A 16,308-nucleotide genomic window follows, 5' to 3' on the forward strand; every position below is an offset into this window, starting at 1 on the left:
TCTGGTATCACTGTAATCGCACCGACCCGAAGAATAAAGTCGTCTAATCACTTATGACGCACGAGGAACGGCGTAAAAAATAAACTCTCGGGTTAGGGTTGGGCTAGGGTTAGGGCTGGGTTTGGGGTTAGGGTTGTGATGGGGTTGTGATTTTTTTCAAAAGTAAGAAAAAAAGATGACGATATGGCGACTAGTGTTGAGCGCAAGTGCTCGCTACTGGAGTTTGCATCGGGTGCTCGGGTATGCATTGAGTATCGTGGGTATTTGAGTGACATGCTCGAGTCTCCGCCCCATATGCTTCGCGGCCAAAAAAACTTTGCGGGGATTACCTGCCATGCACGAGCGATCCCCGCATGTTTTTTTTTGGGTGTCTAATAACCGTGTAACATGCGGGGTACGGACTCGAGCATGTCACTCGAGCGCACGCAGTACATGGTGCATACCTGAGTACCCGATGCAAACTCAAGTAGCGAGCACTTGCACTCAAGACTAATGACAACTTATTCAATATGATGACCTAATGTTATCAAATTCTGTGTCGTACCTCTGGGTTCAAAATGTACTCTATACACCTTAATAAAATCCTTGAGGGGTATAGCTTCCAAAATGGAAAATCGGCACAAATTGTTAGCGGACGCCACGTTGCGTTTGGAGAGCCCCTGCTTGCCTAAACATTGGAGCTCCCCCACAAGTGACCCCATTTTGGAAACTAGAACCCCCAAGGCACCTATCTAGATGCATAGTGAGCACTTGGAACCCCCAGGTGCTTCACAAATTGATTTGTAAAAATGAAAAAGTGTTTTTTTTTCCACTTTTTCATTTTTACGAATCAATTTGTGAAGCATCTGGGGGTTGCAAGTGCTCACTATGCATCTAGATAGGTGCCTTGGGGGGTCTAGTTTCCAAAATGGGGTCACTTGTGGGGGAACTCCAATGTTTAGACACACAGGGGCTCTCCAAACGCGACATGGTGTCCGCTAGCAAATTGGAACCATGTCGCGTTTGGAGAGCCCCTGTGTGCCTAAACTTTGGAGATCCCCCACAAGTGACCCCATTTTGGAAACTAGACCACCCAAGGCACCTATCTAGATGCATAGTGAGCACTTGGAACCCCCAGGTGCTTCACAAAATGATTTGTAAATATGAAAAAGTGAAAAAAAAAACACTTTTTCATTTTTACGAATCAATTTGTGAAGCACCTGGGGGTTCCAAGTGCTCACTATGCATCTAGATAGGTGCCTTGGGGGTCTAGTTTGCAAAATGGGGTCACTTGTGGGGGAGCTCCAATGTTTAGACACACAGGGGCTCTCCAAACGCAACATGGTGTCCGCTAACAATTTAAGCCGATTTTCCATTCAATTTGTTAGCGGACACCATGTTGCATTTGGAGAGTCCCTGTGTGCCTAAACATTGGAGCTCCCCCACAAGTGACCCCAATTTTGAAACTAGACCCCCCAAGGCACCTATCTAGATGCATAGTGAGCACTTGGAACCCCCAGGTGCTTCACAAATTGATTCGTAAAAATGAAAAAGTGGAACAAAAATACTTTTTCATTTTTACGAATCAATTTGTGAAGCACCTGGGGGTTCCAAGTGCTCACTATGAATCTAGATAGGTGTCTTGGGGGGTCTAGTTTCCAAAATGAGGTCACTTGTGGGGGAGCTCCAATGTTTAGGCACATCAGGGGCTCTCCAAACTCAACATGGAGTCCGCTAGTTATTCAAGCAAATTTTACAATCAAAAAGTCAAATGGCGCTCCTTCCCTTCCGAGCCCTGCCGTGCGCCAAAACAGTGTTTTTTCCCCACATATGGGGTATCTGCGTGCCCAGGGGAAATTGCACAACAAATTTTGGGGTCCATTTTTTCTTGTTACCCCTGTGAAAATAAGAAAAATTGGGTCTAAAGTAACATTTTTGTGAAAAAAGTTAAATGTTCATTTTTTTCTTCCACATTCAAAAAATTCCTGTGAAGCACCTGAAGGGTTAATAAAGTTCTTGAATGTGATTTTGAGCACCTTGAGGGGTGCAGTTTTTAGAATGGTGTCACTTTTGGGTATTTTCTGTCATAAAGACCTCTCAAAGTGACTTCAAATGTGATGTGGTCCCTAAAAAAATGGTTTTGTAAATTTTGTTGGAAAAATGAGAAATCACTGGTCAACTTTTAACCCTTATAGCTCCCTAACAAAAAAAAATTTTGGTTCCAAAATTGTGCTGATGTAAAGTACACATGTGGGAAATGTTATTTATTAAGTATTTTGTGTGACATATCTCTCTGATTTAAGGGCATAAAAATTCAAATATTGAAAATTGCAAAATTTTCAAAATTTTCGCCAAATTTCCGTTTTTTTCACAAATAAACGCAAGTGATATCGAAGAAATTTTACCAAAATCATGAAGTACAATATGTCACGAAAAAAACAATCTCAGAATCAGGGGGATCCGTTGAAGCGTTCCAGAGTAATTACCTCATAAAGTGACAGTGGTCAGAATTGTAAAAATTGGCCTGGTCATTAACGTGCAAACCACCCTTGGGGGTTAAGGGGTTAAGCTGTGATCTTCTGATCGCTTGTGGTATGCATAGCAGTGCTTCAGCACTGCTTTATGTGTAGCAGAAATGATCATCTGCTACGAACGCCGGCCACGGGGCGGCGCTCATAGCAGATCTACAATGACAAGCACAGGAGTCTCCTGCAGACCCCCAGCTGTCATGCCAGCCCATCGACGCCCCACGATCATGTGATAGGGGTGCCAATGGGGATGGTTTGTGATGCGCTTCCGGTGCGCTCAGAGATTCACAGTGGCATTTAACATGTTAACAGCTGCGGGTGGATCGTAATTCCACCGGCGGCTATTAGTGACGCGCCCCCAGGGCAGTGGGGTACTCGGTGTCCGGACCTATGGATGCTGGGGGGGAATATGGCACAGTGGCCGGCCCGGTCCGTGGCCCAGGGCTGTCAACAAAAAGGGGATAGTTTATATGGGATTTGTAGTTTGATCGTGACGCCACCTGTGGTTTCTGGTAATTTGTACCAGCGCTGCTGCAGACCTCTGAGGCAGTTGATAGGCAGCTAGGATGGAACAGCTCCCCACAGGTGGAGCAGGCCTCAGGGCAGTGTAGAGTTTGGTGGGTGGTGATTCTGGGGCTTGTAGTGCAGGCGGATGGCGCAGCAGGAGTAACTGACAGAGACAGGGGATTCGCTTCAATACCTTTACTGGTGCGGATGCCAGGTACGGTCCAGGGTACTCGGTAGGAAGGGTGCACTTCAGGACTTCTCCCCAGTGAGCGGGTATAAGGCCTGCTGGTCCGTGTCTCCCTCTCTCTAAGCTCCTGGCCAGCCTGCAACTGGGCCTAGCTTATGTGTCGTGCTGTTCCTTCACCTGTCACTTGGTAGTAGGACGTTCCGCTGGCAACCACTTTCCCTGGGCGCCGGGGCATTCGTGGTTCCCGATCCTGTAATGGGTCTAGCTTCAGGTCGGCCAGGGACTTGTAGTCCTCCTGGTATGCTGGTGATCCCTACTGGGTATAAAGGGACCCTGTAGGTGCGGACCCGGTGTCCGGTTTGTATACTCGGGGGTGAGCCTATGATGCTCCTCTGCCCCCTCAACGCCTCTCTCCTCTCCTCTTTTCCTTCGGCCACACTCGGGGCCCTCAATACGGCAGCAGACGTGCTGCGTCTTCACTGCTCTCCTCAGACTAACTAACTTCTGACTCACCTCACTGCCTGGCTCCACCCTCCATATATATATCCCTATCCGGACTCCCTCTGGTGGTATGAGGTGGAAGGTTGGAGGTGTTTGTATGTAATGAGGGCCTCTTGTGGAGTAGTCCTTCCATGCACCCTTTTGGGTCCTGTGGTACCTGTGAACAGCAGGGTGCCACATTCCCCCCTAGTACAATTCAGTACTCCTGGACTGAAGCATTTTATAACAGGTTACAACAATAATAATAATAAAGTTACAGTATGTCCCGTAACCAGGTGTCCATTTCACCGAAGAAAGTGTAACAAGGGTAGCATGAGGGACCCGCCTGAAAACCCTCAACGTAGGCCCTGGGCGTGGCTACAGGGCATAAGTGATCCAGGTCCTGGACCACGTCTTCGGCCACGCCAAACGGGTTTTTGTTCTGTGGTCTTATAAGGGGGCACTTTTGATGAGTGCAACTATTTACAAGATCAGTTCTTGGCTGCTCACAGTCCTCAGCCTACAAGTCTCTGTAACCTGACGGGTAACTAAATGCACATATTCATAGGCGGATTATAATGAGGACGATGTGGGCTACCACTTGGGACCTGAGACTCCGGCAGAGCCCACGGCCAGATCGCCCTCATTATAGTGTTTTCTGGAGAGGCAGGGGCAGGGGGACCGCACATTACCATTAGACGCCGGCCAGCCGCATCAGGGAGACAGACACGCCCCCTGCACGCTGTGGCTGTGTCTCCAGGACTGACGTCACACAGCAGCGCCTGGAGCTTCTTCACTTCATCCTGCCGGAGAGGAGCTCATGCATCAGTGGATGGCGGTAAATACGAGGTCGGGCCCTGGGCAGGATGTCTGGAGTGAGGAGGGGGCTGCAGGACGCTGCTCCCCTCCTGATGAGTTTACACGGATCCCTTAGTGTCAGGTCGGCGGCCGCTCTGCTGGGGCCCTGTGTGACTTATGGCCAGAGTCTGACCTTTGCTGCAGATCAGGTCACTCTGGGTCATCGGCTCCAGAGTCACGAGATCTGCAGGAAAATTCAGAGTCCTGCAATAAATCACCCTGAGCCCCTGCAGAGCGACCACAGACATCAGCAGAGCGGATCCTGCACTGACTGATCAACCCTGAACCTACAGGACGTCACATACTATACTGCTCCATATATAATATGTGAGGTCCTGTAGGCTGGTCCAAGTGTGATCAGTACAGTGTATACCCATGTACAAAAAATGTCATCCAGTATATCGATTACTGTATGGTATACTGTGGTACAGATATCAGATGGGATATAACAATGTGTATAGCATATAACATCTAATGTCTGTATCACAGTATATCATACTAGCTATTGAACCTGTTCTAAGCCCGGGTGGCGAGCTTTTTTATTGGTATATGCTCTCCCATCCTGGCCCCGTATCCTGGTATATGTTCCCCCATCCTGGTCCCCCATCATGGTATATGCTTCCCCATCCTGCTCCCCCATCCTGGTATATGCTTCCCCATCCTGGTCCCCCATCCTGGTATATGCTGCCCAATCCTGGTATATGCTTCCCCATCCTGGTCCCCCATCCTGGTATATGCTCCCCCCATCCTGGTATATGCTCCCCCATCCTGGTCCCCCATCCTGGTATATGCTTCCCCATCCTGGTCCCACATCTTGGTATATTCTCCCCCATCCTGGTATATGCTCCCCCATCCTGGTCTGCCATCCTGGTGTATGCTTCCCAATCCTGGTCTCCCATCCTGGTATATGTTCCCCCATCCTGGTGTATGCTTCCCCCATCCTGGTTTGTGCTCCCCCATCCTGGTGTATGCTTCCCCATCCTGGTCCCCCATCCTGGTGTATGCTCCCCCATACTGGTGTATGCTCCCCCATCCTGGTGTATGCTCCTTCATCCTGGTCCATGCTTCCCCCCATTATGGTATATGCTCCCCCATCCTGGTCCATGCTTCTCCCCATCCTGGTATATGCTCCCCCATCCTGGTATATGCTCCCCATCCTGGTATATGCTCCCCCATCCTGGTCCATGCTTCCCCCCCCATCCTGGTATATGCTCCCCCCTCACTCTGGTCCATGCTCCACATGTCCGCATAGCGCGATATCTGGTTTCATTTGAATGAATACAAATGTGCAGAGTGTATTCAACAAAATGGCGCCAAAGTACGCGCATGCGCATACCACGCTGTCCATTTTGTCGAAGACACTGTTCTTATTTGTCTTCACAAAAATAGCGCCGGAAATCGGCGCCTGCGCCACACTCCTCCCCTGGCCTCTCCAGAGATGACTGGACCGAACACATGTGTGTTTATGGTGCTGGAAATCGCTGTATGCGCTCAGTGCTTATGCATACCGCGATCTCCGGCGCCACACTCCTCATCCGTGTCTGGATGTGGACGTGTCTTTCTGTCTGTGGCCAGACTGCGCAGGTATTGCGCTTGCACAATCTATAGAGGCTTCTGGCAGAAGGATACATTCCTGATTATACTATAGATACCAGTCATGTATTGTCATATAAACTATACAGGGTGTAATGCACACTCCCGGGCTGAGCGGCGTGTGCGTGTGATTCCATTGGACCGTGCCGGAGAGTGAATGCCTGGAGGGGCGTAACTAGGTATTCACCCGATCCGACCAGGGTCGCACGACGGCATATGATGCCAGTGCACCAAGGAGGAACCGAGCAGAGGGACCAGGTGCTACTCCAGGACAGACCCCGGACACGGCTGTTGACCCACACAGGGGAATAAAGGAACAGACAGGTTAGGCTGGCACACAGACTGGTGGGTATAGGCAGGCACGACTGGTATGCAGGCAGGCGGGTATGCAGGCAGGGGGATACAGGCAAGCACGGCTAGAGTGCAGACAGGGAGGCACTAGCAGGTAGGAACACAGGCGGGATAGGACCCAGTACACACTGGGACTCAGGAACAGAACCACAGATGTGGTGGACAAACACAGCAGAGTAAGGCCGCCCAGAGTGGTGAGCGAGAGTAGAGCAGGACGAGACCGCCTGGAGCGGTGAGCGAGAGTAGAGCAGGACGAGGCCGCCTGGAGCGGTGAGCGAGATTAGAGCAGGACGAGGCCGCCTGGAGCGGTGAGCGAGAGTAGAGCAGGACGAGGCCGCCTGGAGCGGTGAGCAAGAGTAGAGCAGGGCGAGGCCGCCTGGAGCGGTGAGCAAGAGTAGAGCAGGGCGAGGCCGCCTGGAGCGGTGAGCAAGAGTACAGCAGGGCGAGGCCGTCTGGAGCGGTGAGCAAGAGTACAGCAGGGCGAGGCCGCCTGGAGCGGTGAGCAAAGGGTCAGAGCTGAGCGAGACTGCCGGAGCAGTGAGTTAGGAGTCAGAGCAGAGCGAGACTGCCGGAGCAGTGAGTTAGGAGTCAGAGCAGAGCGAGACTGCCGGAGCAGTGAGTTAGGAGTCAGAGCAGAGCGAGACTGCCGGAGCAGTGAGCAAAGGAGTCAGAGCAGAGCGAGACTGCCGGAGCAGTGAGCAAAGGGTCAGAGCGGAACGAGACTGCCAGAGCAGTGAGCAAAGGGTCAGAGCGGAGCGAGACTGCCGGAGCAGTGAGCAAAGGGTCAGAGCGGAGCGAGACTGCCGGAGCAGTGAGCAAAGGGTCAGAGCGGAGCGAGACTGCCGGAGCAGTGAGCAAAGGGTCAGAGCGGAGCAAGACTGCCGGAGCAGTGAGCAGAGGGTCAGAGCGGCGCAAGACTGCCGGAGCAGTGAGCAAAGGGTCAGAGCGGAGCGAGACTGCCGGAGCAGTGAGCAAAGGGTCAGAGCGGAGCGAGACTGCCAGAGCAGTGAGCAAAGGGTCAGAGCGGAGCGAGACTGCCGGAGCAGTGAGCAAAGGGTCAGAGCGGAGCGAGATTGCCGGAGCAGTGAGCAAAGGGTCAGAGCGGAGCGAGATTGCCGGAGCAGTGAGCAAAGGGTCAGAGCGGAGCGAGACTGCCGGAGCAGTGAGCACAGGGTCAGTGCGGAGCGAGACTGCCGGAGCAGTGAGCAGAGGGTCAGAGCGGCGCAAGACTGCCGGAGCAGTGAGCAAAGGGTCAGAGCGAAGCAAGACTGCCGGAGCAGTGAGCACAGGGTCAGAGCGGAGCAAGACTGCCGGAGCAGTGAGCAGAGGGTCAGAGCGGCGCAAGACTGCCGGAGCAGTGAGCAAAGGGTCAGAGCGGAGCAAGACTGCCAGAGCAGTGAGCAAAGGGTCAGAGCGGAGCAAGACTGCCGGAGCAGTGAGCAAAGGGTCAGAGCGGAGCGAGACTGCCGGAGCAGTGAGCAAGGCAGAGCAGGGGGGACAGGGCTCTGTACACACGGAACAGGCAGGAAGGGAAAGGCAGAACCAGATACCCACAGGGTACTTGCAGTGAAGTAGCGAGTGGACCACAAACTCACAAACGGAAGTACAGTGACAACGAGCAGGAGTTAGGTACGAGTTCAGACTCTGCAGAAAAAGGAAAGGTACGGACATAGAGAAACACAGGAAACAGGCTAGAAGAGTATACAGACAAGAACAGACACAGTAGCAAGATACAGGAGCGGGTCTAGGTATGCAGCGCCTAGAAGGCTGGAGGAACAGGCTAGGAGCGTGTTCAGACAGGACAGACAAGATACAAGAGCGGGTCTAGGTATGCGGCCCCTAGAAGGCGGAACGAACAGGCAAGGAGCGTGTTCAGACAGGCCTGGAAATACAGCCTCCAGGAAGGGCAGGCAAGCAAACACAGAAAGGGACCTGGCTCATTCAGAGTGAAAGAGCACACTGAATGAAACACAATGCTCAGGCAGGGATTCATTGGAGCAGCTGGGTTAAATACCAGGTGACAGACAGCAATAGGCTGAGGACGCACAAGGGGTGTGCCCGCAGCAGGTACAAGAACCAGGAAGTGATCGGGCGCCGCCCTTAAGCAGCAGAAACAGAGGTAAGCAGACAGCATGGAGGGAAGCCAGGCTAGCAGACTGGACTGGAGATCAAGTGCGCGCTCTTGCACAGTGGGAGATGGACCACTATGCAAGGACACCGCCAGGTATGTTACACAGGGCCATACCTAGGGGAATCAGGGGGGGCATGTTACCTGGGTACAGCCGTCATGGGGGTGCCTTCGAACCACCTCATGCGGTGGTCAGAGTTGTCTCCCAGGTTGCTGCATTTTGCATTCGACCATTCTCTGAACTGGCTGTGGAACCGACAATCGATCAGAGAAGGGAGCTATGTACGGGCTCATATTGTATGTATGGAGTTATGTGGGTGCTCATACTGTATATAGGGAGCTATGTGGGGCTCATATTGTATATAGGGAGCTATGTACGGGTTCATACTGTATATAGGGAGCTATGTGGGGGCTCATACTATATATAGGAGGCTATGTGCGGGCTCATATTGTATGTAGGGGCTATGTGGGATCTCATACTGTATCTAGGGAGCTATGTGCGGGCTCATACTGTAACTAGGGAGCTATGTACGGGCTCATACTGTATCTAGGGAGCTATGTTCGGGCTCATACTGTATCTAGGGAGCTATGTACGGGCTCATACTGTATCTAGGGAGCTATGTGGGGGCTCATACTGTTTCTAGGGAGCTATGTGGGGGCTCATACTGTATCTAGGGAGCTATGTGGGGGCTCATACTGTATCTAGGGAGCTATGTGGGGGCTCATACTGTATCTAGGGAGCTATGTGAGGGCTCATACTGTATCTAGAAAGCTATGTGCGGACTCATACTGTATCTAGGGAGTTATGTGGGGGCTCAAACTGTATATAGGGGGATGTCAGCATACTTAATTCTGCTCAATATTAAGGCTTTGTGCCCATGATGCGTTTAAGCGTTTCCGCAGCGGCAAAAACGCTGCAGAAACGCTTGGTAGAAGGTCTGCCATGTTCCCCAATGATAATCCGCATGTGCTGTGCACATGCTGCGGAAATTTCCGCTGCGGATTATCATTGAGGAAAAATCTGCAGCACTACCAATTATTTTGTGGAAGCGCGGCGTTTTCGCCGCCATTGACTTGTATTGGAACGCATGGATTACGCATCACTGCATATGTAGATGCGGAATCCACGCGTTTCCATGTGCGGATGGTACCCAGGTACCATAGAAACTGTGAAAAAAATAATAAAATAAAAAATAAATGTTATATTTACCTTCTGGTGACCCCCGGTGCGCTCTTCCTCTCATGCCGGCAGATCGCGATGGACTGAAGGACCTGCGCTGACGTCATAGTCATGTGATGGGTCACGCAACGCTGACGTCGGCAGGTCCTTCAGTGTACCGCGATCTCCCGACAAGGGAGAATAGAGAAGCAAGACTCCAGGGGCCATCAGAAGGTAAGTATAGATTTATTTTTTATTTTTAAACATTCCTTTCGTCACAGTATATAAATCCATGCCTTTTGCATGGATTTATATAGTGTGACCAAGTTGATAAGCACTTTCTAAGTGATGCTAAAATCGCTTGGAAAGCGCTTGTCAACCCGCATGCGGAAATGCAAGTGAAGAACGCTTCACATCCGCATGTCCCTGGCTGGAAAACGCATGTACAATCTGCATGTACAATCCGCATGCGTTTTTTCTGCCAGGAAGATGCAGAAACACTCAGGAAAAATCCAGAGCATTTCTGCATCGTGGGCACATAGCCTGAGTCATACAATTAATATATTTTTTTATTATTTTGTTAATATTATTAATATTGAGCAGAATTAATTTCAGCCTATTGATTCACCTTCCCCAACAGTCATGGTCTCTCATGTGGCCCCTCAAGGAAATTAGTCTCCCACCGCTGCTCTACTATATGTAGCTCTATGTTATGTATAGGGCTGTGTACATAATGGAAAAAAATTTCCATAATTTTCCGTCTACAGATGTAACCAAAGCTTCTGTGTTAGTCACATGACCTATCACATGATCTATCAAAGGGGATCATGTGACATGTCACGTGATACATCGGGTACCTGTGGGGGGGCCCACACCTTCTAAACTGCCCGGGGCCCTGGCTACTCTTAATCCACCCGTGAGTTTACAGGAAACATTGTGAATGAATACATTAATTGTATACATATTTGTGTAATTGAAGTCCATATTGATCCATCCAGTCTTTTAGATAATGGAGTAAAAATGTCTCTCAAGACTGCATATTTGACAATGTGGACAAATATATATATTCACCCTAAGAGCTCAATGAAAATACTCAAATACCATAATATACTTTGTATTTAGATGTCTATAGACCAAATAATACAAGCTTTTTGGAAATAACCATTTGACAATAGTAGTTGGCACAGGAGCTCACCTATGCTCGCAACGAATTTTATAATGCTGTGTAATTTTGTATTTTTCTTTAGGTGAAGAAGTTAAACTCCATGATAGAAGCAAAAAAATCAGCATTGGCTCCTGTTATAAAAGAGCTAAGGCCTTTACGCCAGAAATGCCAGGTTTGTAAAAATCGAAATATATATTACAGATTTAAGAGGGGAGGAGGGGTTGTTGTGTTTTTTATTACAATATGTGCCTGTGCATTATTCTACATTAACTAGTTTATAAACGCCAGGTTCTGAATATATACAGTAATTTCGGGTGATTCTACACTCCTGGATTTGTGTCAGGTCGGAGTTCGTTTTTGTTTTACTTGGTGGAGAAGGAAGGCTTCATCTGTCGTACTGAAATGATACCTGTTATAGGTTAATCTAAATGAGATGCCAAGTCACTTGTCTGAACACAATGTTAATTTCTCATATAGCTGCTTAATCTACTGTTTTTAATGCCAACACAAGGCCTCCCATGTTGCTGCGCATAGTGTTAGTGCCAGCTGTGCGTTTCATTCCTCGATTATGTCACTTATGGAATTTTATTGTAAAAATGCCTATAAAGAAATCTGCTATAGATGAGGTCCAACTTACTATATTACCATAATTTAACTTTAATATGTTCACTTCCATACAATAATAGACTTTTGGGGAAAAACATTTTGGTGCCTTGCAACAGGTCATCATAGTGGTTACTTCAGAACATCTTGGTTTGGCAGTCTTGTGTCTGTCTAAAGTATCAGACAGATACGTACTCCCTCGCCATGTGTGAATGAGGAATGAGACACATCTGCTGAGATTAAGTAAGCAACACTCTATGTGCCAGGACGACAGGCTGAAGCTGCTGACTGACGGAAACGTACATTTCACAGTGCCATGTGCTTGAGGTATCGTAGTACGTGCTGACATGAATCTTTGCCCTTTTCACATTAGGAGCTGACGCAGGAGTATGATGAAAAGAAAGCCCAATATGACAGCTGCGCGGCTGGCCTGGAGAGTAACTGCTCCAAGCTAGAGCAGGTATCACCTTCCTTATCCTGTGACGTCTCTTCTGAATATGTCATGTACAACTACAGTGTATTTCATGACCGCTGAATAAAAAGTCACCTTTATATGGCACACACAGAAGTAGTAATTGTATAAAAGCTATGCTCATTTCTACCAATCAGATTACAATTTTTACTTCTACGTTGCATGTCAGAAAATAGGAGCTGTAATCTGATTGGCTGCTATGTTTGTCTGATCCACTTTTTGTCTGCATGTTGTGCATGCAGGAGGCGCCATTCATGTTTTGGTACTAATCATTCAATGAAAAGTTTAGCTCCACTATTTTAATTTCAGAAACATTCTGGCAAAGTAAATAATAAGAAAGTCAACAAAACAAATTATTTTTGTGGCTGACGTCCTACTTCCCAGCTTTATAAGGTGTCAGTGGCCAACAAGAGAATTTGCAGTATCCCTGTTTACTGTCTTGGGAGGTAGATGTTGTAGATGTTTGCTACCTCAACTTCAAGTCAGTGGTGCACCTACAAATGTTGGAAGATCATGCTAGTAGATAATCTCGAGATGTCTGCGTCCTTTCTTCTCAGATGCATTTAAGAGGCCAGCCATGTCTGAAAGGCAGACGTAAAGTCCTGTTTAAATTGCCTTTGAGCTTTGTTGTGGAGGTATATGCTGAGAGGCTTTTCTTATGTATACCTTCTACTGAAGGTCCCAACACACTCCATACAGAGACACATGTCAGCTATAGGCAACCATGTTAAATATATATATATATATATATATATATATATGTAATATATATCTAAATATGTATGTAATATATGTATATAGTTCAGCACAAAAGGCCGGCACTCACTTGTATGCAGAATTTGTGAAGTTTATTACATATTCCTCATCAATGAATACAACAGTCAAAAATGTGACATGTTTCTCAAACAACATATGTTTGAGAAAGGCTTGTGCTAAGCCGAAACGCATCACATTTTTGACTGCTGTATACATTGATGAGGAATATGTAATAAACTTCACGAATTATGCATACAAGTGAGTGCCAGTCTTTTGTACTAATCTGAGTGTGGGGCGCCATCCCTAGACATGAGCATCACTAAATTGAACGGGTGCCAACTGGAATTTATCTTGGATATATACACTGCTCAAAAAAATAAAGGGAACACTTAAACAACAGAATATACAGTTAGGTCCATATATATTTGGACAGAGACAACATTTTTCTAATTTTGGTTCTAGACATTACCACAATGAATTTTAAACAAAACAATTCAGATGCAGTTGAAGTTCAGACTTTCAGCTTTCATTTGAGGGTATCCACATTAAAATTGGATGAAGGGTTTAGGAGTTTCAGCTCCTTAACATGTGCCACCCTGTTTTTAAAGGGACCAAATGTAATTGGACAGATTAAATAATTGTAAATAAAATGTTCATTTCTAGTACTTGGTTGAAAACCCTTTGTTGGCAATGAATGCCTGAAGTCTTGAACTCATGAACATCACCAGACGCTGTGTTTCCTCTTTTTTGATGCTCTGCCAGGCCTTCACTGCGGTGGTTTTCAGTTGCTGTTTGTTTGTGGGCCTTTCTGTCTGAAGTTTAGTCTTTAACAAGTGAAATGCATGCTCAATTGGGTTGAGATCAGGTGACTGACTTGGCCATTCAAGAATATTCCACTTCTTTGCTTTAATAAACTCCTGGGTTGCTTTGGCTTTATGTTTTGGGTCATTGTCCATCTGTAGTATGAAACGACGACCAATCAGTTTGGCTGCATTTGGCTGGATCTGAGCACACAGTATGGCTCTGAATACATCAGAATTCATTTGGCTGCTTCTGTCCTGTGTCACATCATCAATAAACACTAGTGACCCAGTGCCACTGGCAGCCATGCATGCCCAAGCCATCACACTGCCTCTGCCGTGTTTTACAGATGATGTGGTATGCTTTGGATCATGAGCTGTACCACGCCTTCGCCATACTTTTCTCTTTCCATCATTCTGGTAGAGGTTGATCTTGGTTTTATCTGTCCAAAGAATGTTCTTCCAGAACTGTGCTGGCTTTTTTAGATGTTTTTTTTTAGCAAAGTCCAGTCTAGCCTTTTTATTCTTAATGCTTATGAGTGGCTTGCACCGTGCAGTGAACCCTCTGTATTTACTTTCATGCAGTCTTCTCTTTATGGTAGATTTGGATATTGATACGCCTACCTCCTGGAGAGTGTTGTTCACTTGGTTGGCTTTTGTGAAGGGATTTCTCTTCACCATGGAGATTATTCTGCGATCATCCACCACTGTTGTCTTCCGTGGGCGCCCAGGTCTTTTTGCATTGCCACTCCTAATATTGTAGCAATTTCTCGGATGGGTTTTTTCTGTTTTTGCAGCTTAAGGATGGCTTATTTCACCTGCATGTAGAGCTCCTTTGACTGCATGTTTACTTCACAGCAAAACCTTCCAAATGCAAGCACCACACCTCAAATCAACTCCAGGCCTTTTATCTGATTAATTGAGAATGACATAACGAAGGCATTGCCCACACCTGTCCATGAAATAGCCTTGGAGTCAATTGTCCAATTACTTTTGGTCCCTTTAAAAACAGGGTGGAACATGTTAAGGAGCTGAAACTCCTAAACCCTTCATCCAATTTTAACGTGGATACCTTCAAATGAAAGCTGAAAGTCTGAACTTCAACTGCATCTGAATTGTTTTGTTTAAAATTCATTGTGGTAATGTCTAGAACCAAAATTAGAAAAATGTTGTCTCTGTCCAAATATATATGGACCTAACTGTATATTCTGTTGTTTAAGTGTTCACTTTATTTTTTTGAGCAGTGTATATATCCAAGATAAAGCCACACTGATTGACAATCAATTTCACATGCTGTTGTGCAAATGGAATAGACAATAGATGGAAATTATTGGCAATTATCAAGACACCCTCAATAAAGGAGTGGTTCTGCAGGTGGGGACCACAGACCACATCTCAGTACCAATGCTTTCTAGCTGATGTTTTGGTCTCTTTTGAATGTTGGTTGTGCTTTCACACTCGTGGTAGGATGAGATGGACTCTACAACCCACAGAAGTTGCTCAGATCATGCAGTTCATCCAGGATGGCACATCAATGCGAGCTGTGGCAAGAAGGTTTGCTGTGTCTGCCAGTGTAGTGTCCAGAGGCTGGAGGCGCTACCAGGAGACAGGCCAGTACACCAGGAGACGTGGAGGGGGCTGTAGGAGGGCAACAACCCAGCAGCAGGACCGCTACCTCCGCCTTTGTGCAAGGAGGAACAGGAGGAACACTGCCAGAGCCCTGCAAAATGACCTCCAGCAGGCCACAAATGTACATGTGTCTGCACAAACGGTTAGAAACCGACTCCATGAGGGTGGTATGAGGGCCCGATGTCCACAGATGGGGGTTGTGCTCACAGCCCAACACCGTACAGGACGCTTGGCATTTGCCACAGAACACAAGGATTGGCAAAGTCGCCATTGACGCCCTGTGCTCTTCACAGATGAAAGCAGGTTCACACTGAGCACATGTGACAGACGTGACAGAGTCTGGAGACTCCGTGGAGAGCGATCTTCTGCCTGCAACATCCTTCAGCATGACCGGTTTAGCAGTGGGTCAGTAATGGTGTGGGGTGGCATTTCTTTGGAGGGCTGCACAGCCCTCCATGTGCTCACCAGAGGTAGCCTGACTGCCATTAGGTACCGAGATGAGATCCTCAGACCCCTTGTGAGACCATATGCTGGTGCGGTAGGCCCTGGGTTCTTCCTAATGCAGGACAATGCCAGACCTCATGTGGCTGGAGTGTGTCAGCAGTTCCTGCGAGATGAAGGCATTGAAGCTATGGACTGGCCCGCCCATTCCCCAGACCTGAATCCGATTGAGCACATCTGGGACATCATGTCGATCTCCATCCACCAACGTCACGTTGCACCACAGACTGTCCAGGAGTTGGAGGATGCTTTAGTCCAGATCTGGGAGGAGATCCCACAGGAGACCATCCGCAACCTCATCAGGAGCATGCCCAGGCGTTGTAGGGAGGTCATACAGGCCCGTGGAGGCCACACACAATACTGAGCCTCATTTTGACTTGTTTTAAGGACATTACATCAAAGTTGGATCAGCCTGTAGTGTGTTTTTCCACTTTAATTTTGGGGTGACTCCAAATCCAGGCCTCCATTGGTTAATAAATTTGATTTCCATTGATGATTTTTGTGTGATTTTGTTGTCAGCACATTCAACTTTGTACAGAACAAAGTATTCAATGAGAATATTTCATTCATTCAGATCTAGGATGTGTTATTTGAGTGTTCCCTTTATTTGTT

The 16,308-nt window shown here is 47.7% G+C and overlaps 1 protein-coding gene across 2 annotated transcripts in view; it reads left to right on the plus strand.

Annotated features, from left to right (window-relative positions):
- IFT81 (intraflagellar transport 81) overlaps positions 1-16,308 on the plus strand; it is a 219,388-nt gene that overhangs the window by 165,717 nt on the left and 37,363 nt on the right. For both annotated transcript variants that reach the window (XM_073676298.1, XM_073676299.1), the window contains 2 exons: positions 11,018-11,107; positions 11,912-11,998. In XM_073676298.1, coding sequence (XP_073532399.1) covers positions 11,018-11,107; positions 11,912-11,998 — 177 coding nt within the window. The remainder of the gene's footprint in view (positions 1-11,017; positions 11,108-11,911; positions 11,999-16,308) is intronic.

The sequence above is a fragment of the Phyllobates terribilis genome, unplaced genomic scaffold (genome assembly GCF_046119375.1).
Source record: "Phyllobates terribilis strain yellow unplaced genomic scaffold, ASM4611937v1 Scaffold_1__5_contigs__length_1240528914, whole genome shotgun sequence".
Lineage (NCBI taxonomy): Eukaryota > Metazoa > Chordata > Amphibia > Anura > Dendrobatidae > Phyllobates > Phyllobates terribilis.